Source organism: Calidris pugnax, unplaced genomic scaffold (genome assembly GCF_001431845.1).
Source record: "Calidris pugnax isolate Ruff unplaced genomic scaffold, ASM143184v1 scaffold1156, whole genome shotgun sequence".
In the NCBI taxonomy this organism is placed as follows: domain Eukaryota; kingdom Metazoa; phylum Chordata; class Aves; order Charadriiformes; family Scolopacidae; genus Calidris; species Calidris pugnax.
In genome coordinates this window covers 243,875-260,698 of record NW_015094503.1, presented here as the reverse complement: position 1 = coordinate 260,698, position 16,824 = coordinate 243,875, and the positions used below count along the sequence as shown (strand labels likewise).

Sequence of the window (16,824 nt, the reverse complement as noted above, 5' to 3'; positions counted from 1 at the left end):
ACAAGTGGAACCTACAAGAACGTTTCCCCAAAGGTGTGGATGAAATACGAGAAAAGTTCTGGGAATTTGCAGGACACCAAATGGAAGAAGCAAAGAAAAGGCAGGAGTTCAAAGACAGAAGAAAAAAAAATTACTGAATAACACAGAGACAATCAGAAGAAAATAAATGCTAAGTATGTTGAAGAATGGTATGAGCGGGCAAAAAGGAACAGAAATATTCATTGAAGTGCAGGCATAAATTGGATGAGAAATGCATTCAAAGAAAAAGGTTAAAAAAGATACACATCCATAGTTATATGGAAAATCTGCATCCAAATACAGTCAGCTGTATTATGCTACTGCATATAAAATCCCTAGGATAAAAACCCTAGGAGTTTATCTGCATAGCCATATGCTAACAACACACTGCAATTCCTCCAAAATAATGTGATGGCTTGGGTACATTAAGTAGATTTAAAGCAAAATAAAACATTCCTTCTAGCACTGTTAATAGCAAAACAATGTACAAAGGACATTTTCAACATGGATAATTAGGTTTATCATTATTTTAATACTTATACTAAAATACAGCAACTTTTTTTTTCAATCCCAATCTTCCTTTTTTTTTTCCTACATATGAGTGCATAATAAAAAGGTTTGTGGATTAGTTGACACTAATCCACACATTTCTGAATAGAAAGCTTACAATACGTTTACACAATTTTGTGAGATGTTTTACCCGACAGTTTTGACATGCTATTTCAGTCCTCATCCCCAATTACCATTCTTTCTGTTTATGTGCACAGAACTAACACATCTGGATGATTTTTTACAATAACTTTGTAATTATTCCATTGTGCAACTCTTAGTGCAATTCTTTTCCAGCACTCCTTTCCAGAACTGGATAGAAAGGATGCCATTCTGAAATAAAATGCAATCAGTACATACAAAAAGGCTTCTCTCAAAAAGCGGGTCTGACATAGTCAGGACGCTTCCTTGCCTCTTCTCTCATGCTACCCTAGAGATGAATCTTCCTTTAATGTACCAGTTCCACACTCAATACTTCACATAAATGAAACACAAACATAGTTTAAAACCGTATCTTAAGGATGACATGCACGGGTTTTTCCCCCATGGAACAGTCTGACAGTGTAATGTGTGCCTCCCAGCAGTGCAAAGCAATTCAATGCAGCAACCCAAAGCATGTACCACGGCACATGCAAAAGCGATACCTTCCAAACTTGAAGTGCTGTAATAAAATCCTCTGGGTATTAAGTTAGCTCAAGAATCCAAAACCAAGGACTCAACTTGGTGCTCTTAATCTGTAATAGCCATAGGGGTCACAGAAGTCACTTCAGAGGAAGATGACCCCTAAATTACATTGGAATATCCAGAACAAAGATCAAACACCCTTTCAGTCTCTCCAGAGATGAAGCACGAGTCACTGGAGAAAACAATGACTCTTAACACTTAAAGCACCACCTAACAAGAAGTACCTTCATTCTATGTTAGAATAATAATTAAGGGACTTGCAAGTTTGGTGAGAGTTGCTGAAAAAGCAAGATCCCATAGGTAGGACTTTAGCAGCTCTGGGAACACCCATAGGAAAAGGCACTGTATCAATTTTATGCAGGTTCATCAATGTGTTCTTTCAACCACATCTGCATTTCTCCTTTATAGTTATAACACCACAAATTAATAATATTGCCAGGTTGATTATAATGAGGAATCATACAAAACAAAAAAAAAAAAGAAGAAATGTATTTTAGCATTTTTATTATAGTTTTGGCTAATGGCAGTACATAAAACAGAATATAACAGATTTTTGTACCAAAAGCAAGTAATTTTTGCTACCAACTAGAAAGCTCTGCAAATTCAAAAGTATTTTCACTGTTAAGATAAAGTAAAAAAAAAAGTTACAGTGCTGTCACAGGAAAAGAATTGTGGCCAGTTCAGCAGGCCACCAAATAACATCTACCTTTTGTCTCCAAGTCTTTCTTCTACCAGTAGTTGAGTTTGTCTAAAATAGAATCTCAGAAAGGTAGTCTCACTTTTCATGTCTTACCATGAAACCATCACAAGAAAAGTGAAGGGGAAATAGACCTTCAGATACACCAGGCATACTATGAATCACTGCCCCAAAGACTTGGGAAGAAGCAGCAGTCAGGTGTCTTAAATATTTCAGTTAAAATGGCAAGTGCTATCAACTTGCTTTTTACTATAAAAAAATCAAACAAAACAAATATGGAAATATTTCTCCTGCTAGAATTTGTAGATCAAAAATCATTTGCCTAAGAATCAAACAGAGTATTTTATCCTGATCAAATATTTTAATAGATACGTGATATTTCAAAGAATAAGACATTGCTTAAAATAATTCCACAGGTAGTAACCAAACAGCACTAAATGCACGGACAATCTGCTTCTGTTCCCATGTTAGAAAATAAAGGAAAAAGCTATCAAACCAACATACATGGAGATAGTTACATGTACAACCAGTCCCCCCTTTAGATTTCACAGTTTTTTTTTCAAGTACGGGTTCACAGTACTATTGCAGCTCACCATACCCTACTGAGCTTATAGGTGAAAACACAATGTTCCAGAGTTGCTCTGCTTGGCAAAGAGGCCAGTGTCTGAAGCACAACATGTTTAACAGGGAGAAAGCAGACAAAGAGCTTAACAGTAGACAAACTCTGTATTATCAGGGAAAAAAAACCCAACAGAACCAGACCAGATTGTGGCAACTGAAGGACAGCATGGGACTTCACAAAGTATTCGATGACTTAAGTCTATAGTTCTTTTGGTAAATTTATGACAACTGATCCACAAAAATATATCAAAAGATTTAGAAATAAATGACGTGGTATGTTTTTTGAGAGTACTGCCACATTGCTATCCCTCTACACATTCTTTCCAAAAAGCAAGACGAGAACTTAGAACTGCAAATTTTTCCATCTAAGCTTTATATGCAAATATTTGACAAAACGGGACTTAAAACTTCTGTGCATCTCGACATACAAAAAGGTTCTCATTTTCACTTTTGTCAAGATTTAGGGAAGGTCAGATGAGTTGTGCAAAACTTGACCGTAATTGCTTTTGAGAAGAAAACTGGAGGTCCCTTGCAAAAGCTGCAATTGCAGGATTTTACTTCACATTTTTAAAAAGACTCAAATATAAAACAATTCATAAACAGTAGTTTCAGGCAGGTAAGAATTTCAGTTGCTTGGCAGGTTGATATTTAATCCACTTAAGTACCATTGGAATTATACATTAGCTGTAGAAATCCTATATTTTTTTTTAAAGAAACATTAAAAAAAAATTTAAAAGTCACAGCTGCACCTGAGCTCAAAGAAGAGAAAAAAAGTTGCTATTCTATCTATTTATCAGCTATTTAGATAACAATGTTTTGGAACAGATCAGATTAGGAAATCTGGTTGCTGGCTTTATCAGAAGTAGTAGAAAAACCAACCCCGGTGTATTAGTGCTGACCCTACCAGCTCCCACCCCTGTAGCTGTATACTAGAGCTGTTTTTATGTACTGCAAATACAATACCAGATACCATAAGTAGTAGAAGTCCAGCCATGCTAAAAAACAGTCTCCTTTATTATCAGTGTTAAGGAAAGTGACCTTGGCCTTAAAAAAGACAAACCCAAAAAACCAGTGTAACTTTATCAGAGTCACTTCCAAAGTAATACTGCTAACTCCACCTCGGAGCAAGACCTTAAAATACAGTTTGCATTGATCTTGTTAGGCACAGATCACTTTAAAAAAACAGAGAAGTGTGCTAGATATATTTTATACTATAATTAACAGTTTGCAATGCCCTAAAAATAGTATGAAAATATTCATTAGGAATTATACAATTTCATATGCATTTGGATATCGGAAACGCCTATGCATAAAAAACTACTCTTTGGGGTTTACCTCATTTAACAATATCAGCATTTATCAAGTGTATATGGTTACAGTAATGCCAGAAAATAGCAGGACTGATTTGTGTTGACCTACAAGAAACTTTTAAAATTTATCTGCAATAGGAGATTTTAGGCAAACAAGAAAGTATACACATTCCTCAAGGTTAAATGCAAAGGAAATAATGCCTGTCATATAAAATACAGTATACCTCTTAAAGAGGCAATTCCTCTTATTTCTTTTGTTAAGACACAAGGCATGCTTGAATTTTAATTGGATACTTGCAGAGGCTAAGAAAATCATCTGCACTGAGCAGAGACAAAGAAAGGACTGATGGTTTCACAGACACACACCTGTAAACACAGCAAAAAAAATACAAAACTAACATTGCAGGGATCCCTAGTGCCATTGAACAAGGTATGACTGACAGCTGTTTATGTCTAAATGTAATACAAAGTTAAAAGCAAGGATCTAATAAGCCATATTAAAAAAAAAAAAAAAAAAGTAATCTAACACTTTACCAGGATAGAAAAGTTTCAATGTCTAATTTGTATCCCTAGTACAATGGGAAATTGAAAATAAGCTCACTATAAGAATTACTAAACAAAGTCAAATGTGTTTAATATATAAAATACCAAGTGAGTACATGTTATGACACACATATCACAGGAGTTACCACAATGCATTTCCATCTTAAACTTTTAAGCAAACTCCAAGTCACATGATGAGCAAAAGGCAGCCTGTTTGGTATAACACCACCGCAATTCAACTCAGAAAGTCTCCTTTAAGTCAGGGTATAAAGTAATCTGAAAACAAGACGGAAAAACATGATTTAAGACCTGCTATCTTTTTACAGTTAGAAACCTGAAAAAACTGCAAACATTTAAAAGTCACAATGAAACAATGACTTCATCATGCATTTGAGAATTACCTGTTTACACAATTTCAAAAACTCCTTCCACTATTCTTGCCAGCATATATTGCATTGACTTTCTGGAAAATTTGAGAATACACACACCCCCACCCCCCCTCCCACCACACTAACCTTTAGATTGGCTCCAAGCCATTTCACTTCACAAACAGCAGTTAAATCTTTAAAATTAAAATTGAAATCTGTGCAAACCCATCTTGTAAAGATTTTTCTCAAACTTCCAACCCCAATAATGAGTTGTTCAAAGAAAAATCCTTTAAATAGCTATTTGAGCATCTTACTTTATACATGGTGTCCATGAACTGCACTGCTATCTCCTTCTCCACTTTGCATCTGCATCTGCATCTGCGCTTGCATTCTTGCAATCATCTCCTGCATGCGACGAAGCTGGAAAAGTAGCACAGAAGAATTCTTTAGTCTAATCTCACCTAAGAGTAGGACTCTGCTGCCACCACACTGTTAATTATTTATATTAAAGAGGGAACACACATCTGCATTATCTTTATCTGATGGCTAACAATCTCAGGTTATGGCATCTTCTTCTACTGCTCTTTGTCATCCCTTAAGAGATTGGAAACTTACTGATTAAATTAAGCAGGCTTTATTACTGTAATTTGGGATGAGATTTTTAAGCATCCCTAAATAGCAATCTGTGCTTTCTCTGAAGTTAAACACATAAAAATGATGGTGCTGAAGTGCTGAACAAAGTTAACCAAAGCTCACCACCAGAAGAAAAGAAGCTTGCTTACATCTCTCCAAACTGCACCTGTATCTGTCACTAAAAAAAAAATTGTCAGGATTCCTTCCCAACTCCCCTGCTAGCGATGACTGGGTGGAAGCAAGGCAAACCATCCAAGGAGACACAAACATTATTAAAAGTGGTTGAAACTCAGTTTTAGAGCACTACAACATTTAAACACAGAGTAATCGTATAGCTCAGCTACTAAGATTAATTTTAAATTCTTTTATTGTACCCAACTCTTGACAGGTGAGAAGTTGACCTCACTAGTGAAATTTTTTTGGGGTTTTTGCCTTCATTCTCCTATACTTTAAGCTCAAACTAAACTGTCAAGCTTAAAGATGAAAAGTTAAACCTGTGGAATGTTTATGCAATTCTTTTTTCATATTCCTTGAAACAACAACCCTTTATATTTTTCCTCAAGTTATCTTTTGGGGCTTGGGTAGCCACTAAGACCACTAGTGGAAGACTGAGAGTCTGCTTGTGCTAGGCCAGACCAAAAAGTCCATTTAACTCAGACTTCTCTCCAATGCTGGCTATTAGCAAATGTGTGGAAAAGCCTAGCAGCCAGATGCACATGTCCAGTATCTCCTGACATATGCTCTCAAACTCTAGAAATCTGTCAATTCTGAACTTGCTAAACCAAAAAAGTTTCTACCTTTGTATTTAGTGAGCACATTCATGGAGAAGATAAAACTCTTCAGTCTCTTGGCATTTTTAAGCTTATCTGCATTTCTTGCTTTGCCCAAAATTCCATGCTGCTGAGTTCCACAATTTACATCTTATATGTATCTTTTTTGTTTGAAATCAGCCACCTATCAATCTCATTAAATGTGAGCCATTTCTTGTATAGTAGATTCCTATTAATCCTGCCATCTATGATTATAATAAGCCCCTTTCTGTGATCTGCTTGCCAACAAGAACATGAACCTAATCTCCCTTTGGACAGGTTCTACTTCAGGTCTCCACTTCAGCCTTTCTGCCCACTTTTTGCTATTCACTATACTTTTTCTAGTCTTGGCTATAAGACTAGTAATGGGGACAACGAAGACAGTGTTGGAGCTATGCATTATGGATTTATCATAGTAGCAGAATAAGAATTTCTGTTTCATTCTTTATTCCCGACAATTCCTGCTATTGTTCCCTCCTTTGCTGCAGAGCTGAACTGACTTTTTCCCAGTCTGCAATTGCTAACTTCAGAGCCTTTACTCATGTGAGGAGGGCTCTCCTTCCCCACACAATGTGCATTACATCCATTGCCAATTAGTACATCCGAGTCTGGCATCTTACCAGGTTCTACTTGTTCCAATAAATCAGTATCTTGAGACTCCTCCTCACCTCTTCAAATTCTGTTTAGCTACCGCACATTGAATAACTTTATATTAGCAAATTCTGTCTTTCCCCTTTAAAAATTGCCAAGATCAAATAAATCATTTGACCAAAAGTCAAGAATAGAAATTCTCCCATTACAAGCGGATAGAATTCTGTCATCTTACTTCAGCTTCTTTTTCAAGCAGAATCTGGTCCTTATTTACTTCTTCGTCTTCTATTTTCCTAAAATAAGATGAATATTGTTCAATAACGTGCATACATTTCAGATGTTGAACTTCCAGAGAATGCTTTGTTGACAAAAATCAAGGCTCTTAGAAGTCAGAGTTTCATAATACAAACAAATTTCATTAAAACATGTTCTCCACATAGCTGCAATTAATGCTTTCATTTTAAAATAATTTTTAAGGCATCAATTTATCCCTTACTCCACCATAAAGTTATGCCCAGAACAAGTATAAACCATTCTAGCTATGAATTTAAAATATGACAGATCTTTGCATGTAGGTATCAATAAAAACTATTTATGAACAGTATTCAAGTATAGCAGTTTACCTGAGCATAACTCAGCTTAACTGATTGCAATTTGAGTACCACACAAATACAGTACATTTAAAAATACTGCAAAGACATACTCAATTCTTCTCTTTCATTGGTGCATTAAATCAATACAACTAAATCAAAATATAAGTTCAAGGTAATGCTAGACAAGATGTCAACAAAAATATGGAAGCAACATGTAAAATAACCAGTGCTCTAATAAATGCTGTATCTGGAAACCTGGGTCCCTCCAGGCAGAACCTTTCTGCGACACGGTTCCAGTCCATCTCTAACTGCACGAACCGTGTTTGCTACCACACATCTTAAATGCTTGTAACCATAACCACAGAAGTTACACAGCAACTGTACACGTCTGGAATCCTTCCAATTGGAGTAACCTTTTATCCTCTGCTCCACCTAAGATTTTGAAGTTTAACTCTTTTTCTAGTATTGTCACTTTTTTTTTATTAAGTCCAAAAAATTTCTTTTGCATAACATGTTAAAGTACAGTACAAACATTGATTACTCCTGTCAAAATTAAGCAAATGCTTTTAATCAGTATCTCAGCAAACTCCGATTTCCAGTTTTATACTGAGAAACCAAACACAAGAATATTTTTATGTAGAGTACGTTCAAGATTACCTACCACTTTGCCAATAGATTTCTCCTATCCTATTTTCCAATGAAGAAGAACTACTAATAGATCTAGTCACACAAGTGCCATCAAAAGTGCAAAGCAAACAAACTGGTGCTCATTTAAAGGTTAACAGAAATAGATTGTCAAAAATCCTCTGTGCCCAAAAGTTTCTAATAACATCAGTGAATACAGTCAACAAGCACTAATTGCCAAGAACTGCCAGTGGGGTAGATTCAAGTTTGAAATAAATTCACAAGCAAACTACCCTCACGTACAGGAAACTTAACTATGTCCTAGCAGCACTTCAGAAATACCAAAACAAAGACATATAGGCCACTTAACTAAACAAGATACAAAAACATGTTTTAGTTTCACAAAAAAAGGTACCCCAACTTAGCAGCAACTTACTGTCACAGGTTCCCAGCAGAGGCAAATTTAAATCCGCTAAAAATCAGTAAACATTATTTTCAATCTGGATGCCCTTAGGTTACATTTCTTTTAAGACCTCTGTACGTATCTGTTATATAACAGGCAGCAGAACTTGACAATTTTTTTTTTTTTTTCAGCTTGAACTTCCCAAGATAGGATTTAAAAGTCAGGGGAGAAGAACATGTCATCTTGCCTGAAGGGAAATCTGGACTTGTAGGCCAATGCTATGGGCAGAGACAAACTCCTTTTCCTAAAAACTGACTAGAAATGTCTCAGAACAGCATGATGGAAAAAACTTTGCAAAACATACGAAACCCACTGAAATGTGCAATTATGAAACTCTCTAGTGGCTGACATAAGAAACGCAGCTGAAAAATCTAAACCAGGAAACACCCAGTTTTCAACAAGAATTCACAAACCCTGCTATTTTAATTAAAAATGGGGTGTTCTGCCTGTCCCTCTTTCCAGGAAAGATGTGCCCTCCCCACCATAGCTCAAAATAGGGCTGAAAGACATTTTCCTGTGAGTGCTATGCAAAAAAAAATAGTTATTTATACCACATTTAATAAAGCACTGCAGAATGACTTGAGTTTCTCTTTCTAGAGACACAGTCCAAATATTCCAATAGTTAATTCTGGAAAAAAACCCAAACAAACCAACTTTAACATATCAGCACCAACCTAGAAGGCAACATTTATCATAGACATGTCCTACTTCTTTACCTGAAACATTCCAATCTGTGGTTCAAACCTTAAAACAAAACAGAGATCTAAGCATACTCTTTTAATGTCACAACTTCAGATTTACATAATACTTTTTCTTAGGCTCAGTGTAAGCTGGTCAGCTGAACTTGGTGTTGACTGGAGCTACAGACCTGTCTGTGATCTACCAAATCCTAGCAATGAAATGGTAGGAGAGACAGACACCAAAAAATAAATTCAGAGGAGGAAGAAACAGCATGTAACCATAAGATGACAACCTGCCGCCTCGTTTGAGCCTCTCGGAGCGGAAGTTCTCATAGTGAAGATCCTGGGTCACCTCCTGAAGATCTTGCATATGGGTGCTGGAGAAAGAAAAATAATTAAAACAAGCAAGCACATCAGCATGCTTAACCAGCTCTCACATTCAGCACTGCATTGGGTCAATGTGTTCAGCCTGAACACCCATTTAAAATGCCAATTTAAAAGCTAATTTAAATCAAATCGGTCCAATAAAAGACACATACAGAGACCATCTCAGACCCTGAGGCAGCCCTGACATAAGCTGTCCTCCTGGGTGAGGTGTTTGATGAAGCAGTGCTGGTCAGAGGAAGCAGAGTAGCAAAACCTGAAAAAAATCAACCAGTGGACTTTCAAAGTCTACTCCTTTGCAGATATACATCCACAAATAGATATATTTAAGTAAGCACAAGGTGTGAAGCAACCTGTTTTATGTTCCTGTGGATCTGAATAGCAATACAACACTGTGTTTGACAAAGGAATTAGACAAAATATTATTTTCAGAGAATCACTGGGAAATTCAGATTGGAAAGAACCCATGGAGCTTATGTGGTACAATCCCTGCCTGGGACAGCTAAGTCAAGGCTGCCCATGGCTTTTTCCAGACAAATTCTCAGTATCTCCAGGGTCTCCATAACCGCTCCAAACCCCCACTACAATGTTTGAGTATCTTCCTGGTGATTGTTTTTTAAAATACCATTCAGCTGGAATTTTCTAACTTACATTAACATGGTCCTCAGCTTCAGGAAGTCATTATGTTCCGGATTCTCCACTTCAACTACACCCCATGGGTAGAGTCGACCTCTAACTTTTTTGCCTTTTGCTTCAATGAGTTGATTGGATCCTACTACACAAAATGGAATGCTGGCCTGAAAGCCAAAAATGCAAAAATTATTAATAAGGAACCAGAACAGACAACTCAAAGAACAACTCTTGTTCTGCTCAGCACTGCATATTATGGTAATGCTTTTAATTTAAAGGTTAAAAAAAAAAAAGAAAGTAATTATTACCACGATTAGGGAAGCCTGGCGACAGAGACACAGTGACTCACTCAAGGTCTCATCACAGGTCACAGTATGTATCTTGTTCTAAAGCCATCTGAGCAGTTCGAAAAGCCACAGTATATTATCCACCTATGAAGCCAGTCATACCTTCAGGAGTCTGGTCTGCTCTTTAAAATCTTCATCCTCATCTGATTCAGCATCAGGCAGGTGATAAATCTTGATGCCATGCTCTTCTATTTCATCCAGAATCTGTGATTTGTAATATAAGAGATTGAGATAATATACATGTAAAGTCAATACTTTTAAATCTTAAGGTAAAATTACTTAATCAGTTATACACGGTCTCTCGAGAAACTTGGGTCTATCTTACTGATCCAAATTACTTGGAAAGTTTTTAAACACGGTATTTCTTCATGATATTCAACAACTACTTGCCACAGACATTCAGACAAACAATAGTGTTCAATTAAACAGTGTCCTTTCTGGATTACACATAAGAAATGGTCCTTTTTTTTTTTAAACCTTTATAATTTTTAAAAAACAACTGCAAAGCCGTAATTGCTTTAAACAGCCTAAAGCTCCTGGCTCTTGCCTGTAAATTACTATTTGGGGGGTAAGGGTGGGAGTGTTAGAAAACCTAACTGAGCTACAGACACTGTAAATGCTTAATTCTGTCTTCATGACTGCTAAGAATGGCATCTGCAGCTGGAATCCATTTGCCATAAACCCAAATTTTGCTCTTTAAAAAAATAGATCAATCAATCTTTGTTTCTGCAAAATTCCAGCACAATATGTACATTAAACTAAAGTATACTTCTCTATTTTTATTGTAAATAGGGTAAGAGAATTATAAGGATTTTCAGAATAACTGAAAAAATCATAGATAATGTTTTAAATATACCAGCTAAGACTGGATGAAGTTTGCCTTGTGGCAAGTCAATTCTAACACTTCTTTCTAAATTTCATAGCTGTTATTAACTCCTGATGGTTTGTTGCAATTTCCCTCCTCGGCAAATACAGCATCAATTCCTGCAAGACTGAATGTGTTAAGGAAGGAAGAACTGGAAGGTATTAGAAGAAGATGACACAAGAGAAGAGAAACAAGCCCCAAATCAAAAAAATCTCTGAAAATCCTATTTTTCAATCATCAGAATTCTGACTGGGTAAAAAAATATATGAGCATTATAGATGCAGTTATCATCTCTGCTTTGTAACCGATTAAACAGGTAAGGGAGCAATGACCACTAGCAAATGCATTAAATATTTTTCCAAAGTTTCAAAATTCACTGATAATGAAATTGTAAATGTAGCCAATCTGTCTTTTCACAGGCAACATTTTAGGGACAATATCCTAGTTAATAATAAAAAGAATTTACAAGAAATCAAACTACATATTAAATAATCATAGAATGGTTAGAGTCAGAAGACCATGTAGCCCCACCCCCTGCCCTGGGCAGGGACACCTCCCACCAGACCAGGTTGCTCCAAGCCCCCTCCAGCCTGGCCTTGAACCCCTCCAGGGATGGGGCAGCCACAGCTTCTCTGGGCAACTAGTGTCCCACCACCCTCAAAGTAAAGAATTTCTTCCTAACACCTCCTCTATGTCTCCTCTCTTTCAGTATCAAACCCTTCCCCCTCATGCTATGGCTCCCCTCCCTGATCGAGAGTCCTTCCCAGCTTTCTTAGAGCCCTTTTAGGGACTGAAAGGGGCTCAAGGTCTCCCCGGAGCCTTCTCTTCTCCTGAACACACCCAGATCTCTCTAATGTCCTCACAGCAGAGGTTACACTGTGGATGAGATTATATTTTCTTGGCTAGGATAGAGTAAGGTTAAATGAGAATGCCCCTCTCTTCAGCAAAAGTGCTGCTATAACCTAAGTACAACACTTTTTGGCAAACTAGAAAAATACCTACCCTTTTCTTTAGTCTTTCTCGCTCTTTCAGAGAAAGCGTATCAGCTTTTGCAATCACTGGTACAATATTTACTTTGTTGTGTATGGCCTTCATAAACTCAACATCCAGAGGCTTAAGGCTAAAATTAAAATATGGAAAAAAGGTAAATTTATTTTTAATCTAAATTACCAATTTATTTTCACAACAATGTAGATCTCTCTCCTTACACGGAAAGAACACATCCAATTAATTCCAGCAGTTCTAGCACCTTCTTAAGTAATGGCAATCTGATTCTGAAAACTGAAGTCAACAGTCACAAACCAACTCCCCGAAGTAAAATCATTTAAAAAATAAAAAGACAGAGAAACACCTACCCATGACCAAACGGTGAAATGAAATAGAAGCAGCAATGAACCCGGTTATCTATGATGTGTCTTCTGTTCAAACCACTCTCATCATGCAGATATCGCTCAAACTGCTCATCAATGTAAGAGATTATGGTCTTAAAACTGTAAAACAAATATGGATTCAAGAAATCATGCATGTTCCCAATCAGGCAATAATCTTAGTGGTGCTGCAAAGGTAATATTAAAACACCAAGACATTCTGCTGATGAACAAAAATTAATTTACTGATGCTGTAACACTGTAAGAGTAGAAGAGCACATATTTTAAAACTGTAATTGAATTCCAGAATAACAAACTACTACGAATATTTTTTTTAATATTAAGAGAAAATACACACACATATAGCACAACTTTTACAGGTAATTTCTTTTGGGTTAGGTATTTATCTTTTGACATGCTCAAGGTAATCTAAGCTTCTTGTTCCTAACTAATTTTAAATCATAGAATGGTTTGGGTTGGAAGGGACCTTTAAAAATCATCCAGGCCACGACCCCCCCATGGGCAGGGATATCTTTCAGTAGGTCAGGTTGCTCAAAGCCCTGTCCAACCTGACCAGGAACCCTTCCAATAATGGGGGATCCACAACTTCTCTGGGCAACCTGTTCCAATATCTCATCACCGTCATTGTAAAAAACTTCTGCCTTATGTCCAACCTAAATCCCTTGCCCCGTTACTTACTACAGGCCCTGGTAATAAGCCTTGAAAGGCCTCAGTAAGGTCTCTCTGGAGCCTTCTCTTCTCCAGGCTGAAGAACTCCAACTCTCTTAGCCTTTCCTCACAGGAAAGGTGTTACAGCCCTTGGATCATTTTTGTGGCCCTCCTCTGGACCCGCTCCAACAGGTCCATGTCTGTCTTGTGCTGGGGGCCCTGAGCTGAATGCAGGTCTCCCTTCCCTCTAGTAAATCAACTGCACCACTCAGCTTGGTGTCACCTGCAAACTTGCTGAGGGGGAACTCAATTCTAGTATGCCATTGATGAAGATAATAAACAGTACTGGTCCGAGTACGGCCCTTGAGGGACTCCACTAGTTGTTGGTTTCCACTTAAACTTTGAGCCATTTACTGTAACTCTTTGGACATGGCCATCCAGCTAATTCCTTATCCATCTAACAGTCCGTCCACTAAACCCACATCTCTCCAATTTAGAGACAGAAATGTTATGGGGGACCATATCAAAGGCCTTACACAAGTCCAGGTAGATGACATCAGTGTATCTTACTTTATGCACTCCATCATAAAAGGCCACCAGATTAATCAGGCACAGTTTGCCCTTGGTGAAACCATATGAGCTATGTCTAATGACCCCCCCTCTTCCATATGTTTCAACATATCTTCCAGAAGGATCTGTTCCATGATCTCACTGGACTTGGAGGCAAGGTTGACTGGCCGGTAGTTTCCAGGGTCCTCCATTTTACCCTATTTAAAAATGGGCATGTTTCCCTTTTTCCAGCCACCAGGGACTTTGCCTGATTGCCGTGACTTTTGAAATATGGTGGAGAGCGGATTGGCAACTACATCTGCCATAGAAAACCCAACAAGATGGGATGCATCTTCTTGGGTCCCATAGACTAATAAAGTCCCTTATCAAGTTCAAGTTCCTCAGGTAGTCTTGTACGTGCTTTTCACTTACAATAGGATGGACTTTATTTCCCCAGTCCTTGCCTTGAGTTTCAGGGACTTGAGAGATGAGGGAAGAGGGTTTACCACTGAAAACTGATTGCCATTGATCTCAAGAATATTTCTCAGTATTTATTATAAAGTAAGTTTCTCAAAAAAAACCCCAAATGATCAAACCCAAAGATGATGAAAACGCAGAACCTGAGAATGCTCAAGTGAATATGGACAGCTTCTTAAGGTTGATTTCTAGTTGCACTAAAGACTAGATTAAGACTCAAGAGTATTGTTGAATTTCGTGTGTCCCAATGGTTCTGTTGCTTTCTAACTATAAAAAAAAGTCAAGGTCACTGTTCACTTAAAACTCTCCCAAACTTAATAAAGTTAACTAAGGAAAATACTAAATCAAAATATCTGTGTCACAAAATTTATTTCAAGTTGTGTGGAAGTTATTGATGTCTCTTTACTTTGGGCTGCATATCATTATTAATATAGTCCCACTTCAGTTACTTATTCCCCACGCCCAGGACAAATACGAAATGGATGTTGGTCTTCATATATAGATCACTATATACCCTGTGTACATACCAGTCTCGACAATTGATAGCATCCCCATATCCTGGTGTATCTACAACTGTCAGACGTAGTTTCACACCCCGCTCTTCAATTTCAACAGTTGAGGCTTCAATCTGCACAGTGCGTTCAATCTTCTCTGAAATACATTTAACAATCTTTCAGAATAGAATTTGTAAGACTATGTCATTTTGAGATATATACGACGTAGAAACTATGGCAAAAGGGACTGAGAAAAAACTGTAAGTAATCAGCAGTTTGGAGAATGATACCAAATTATATGTAATAGATTTTTTCCTAAGGTTGAAAGTGATAAGTAATCGTGAGCTAACATGATAAATCATTAAAGCAAGTCATTCAACAAGTAGCAAAGAAGGGAAAAAACAGTATCTTCCTCTATTTTCTTACGATATTCTCTTTTGTTGATTTACTCTATGCCTTGGTTAACAGAATAAAAAAGGGACAAGGGACTGAGGAAGAAAAGCAGGTGAAGTTCACATTCACTAAGTATCAACCGAAAGTAAAGGAATCAAATTGCAAGTCCAAGCAGATATAAACAATGTATATGTTTAGAATTGCAACAGATTAAAAATTAAAGAAAGTTTCTGATTGTTTTAGTTGATTGTTTATCTTGCTGTGACACAATGACATTTTTTTAAGCAAAAGAAGGGATTGACTTTCTAGGCACCATTATGAATACATTGGAGGACTAAACAATAAAGACCCCATATAAATCCTGTGTACAGAGGGAAACACTTCAATCAAACAGTTCAAGTATGAGAAAATACATTAGAAATTATTACAGCTAGAAATCACTACTGGCTGTTACTAAAATCCAAAGATAAAAGCATTCAATTCCAAAAATCATTGAGAATAGAGAAACTAGAACAAAGGTGTGTTTACCAGCAGCTCCTGGGATTATCCTTTCTGGGTAGAGATCTGTCAAGAAGAGGCTGTTTATTAATGTAGATTTTCCCAATCCAGATTCACCTGTGATTCAATATAAAGATAAATTCAACATATTTACATAATTAATTTCAAGTATATCCAGACAGTATCACCTGACTATACTTTTTTTTCAAATTAATCATAAATCTTTTAATAGTGATTTTAAAATTTACAGCCTATAATTTTGCATTAGAGAAGTCTGCACAAAAAGATCAAAAAACAATTCTTACATCTCAGCTCTATAATTCTCAGAGCTTTCACTGATGATTTGCAATTAAATCTCCTAGTCAAATGGAGTTCTGATCAATTTAATCTTAAAATTTCCCATGTCACGTCTCCTAACTTTTTAAGGAATGCTTTTCTGCTATCACTCCAGAATGTGAAAAAAATATGGATCCTGCTAGGCTATATCATCAATTTAACAACAAAAAAGGCACTGCTGAACTTCTGCACAACCAACCATCAAAAAGTGTGATTTATTTCTACTTTTTATGTTAGCAAGGCAGGCAAGAACCCAAGGGAAGAGGAATATGATATGGCCACAAAGCATTACACACAAAGCAATTTTTTCACTCATGAAATTTGGGATTACCAAATTGCACCATAAATATAGTCTTGTTCTAGGGCTACTGACTGGACCACGAGGAAAGTTCAAAAGCCAACTAATTAGCTAAAGAGGAAGATCTTAATCAGAACAAATGTTCATGGCATAAAAAAGACCAGCAACTTGAAGTGCTCAGTACTTGAATTCACTGAACAAATAATTTTCTAGAATTCTGATTTTATTTCAGGTGTTGACAGAATTAATTAAAAAAAATTAGATGTTAAAAATGATGAGCTGCATGATCCCTCTGAGTAACACAGATTATTCTGCAACAGGGATCACATAAAAA

The 16,824-nt window shown here is 36.8% G+C and overlaps 1 protein-coding gene across 1 annotated transcript; it reads right to left on the bottom strand.

The window, feature by feature from the left end:
* Nucleotides 1-1,738: 1,738 nt before the first annotated feature.
* On the bottom strand, nucleotides 1,739-15,974 carry LOC106900835 (septin-2; the record flags this gene model as incomplete). The annotated part of the gene is made up of 10 exons (XM_014963031.1): nucleotides 1,739-4,698; nucleotides 5,105-5,210; nucleotides 7,059-7,116; nucleotides 9,477-9,560; nucleotides 10,219-10,364; nucleotides 10,647-10,748; nucleotides 12,412-12,529; nucleotides 12,765-12,899; nucleotides 14,999-15,122; nucleotides 15,887-15,974. Coding segments are annotated over 9 exons (960 nt in total), but the record flags the coding sequence as incomplete, so codon positions are not given.
* Nucleotides 15,975-16,824: the final 850 nt, after the last annotated feature.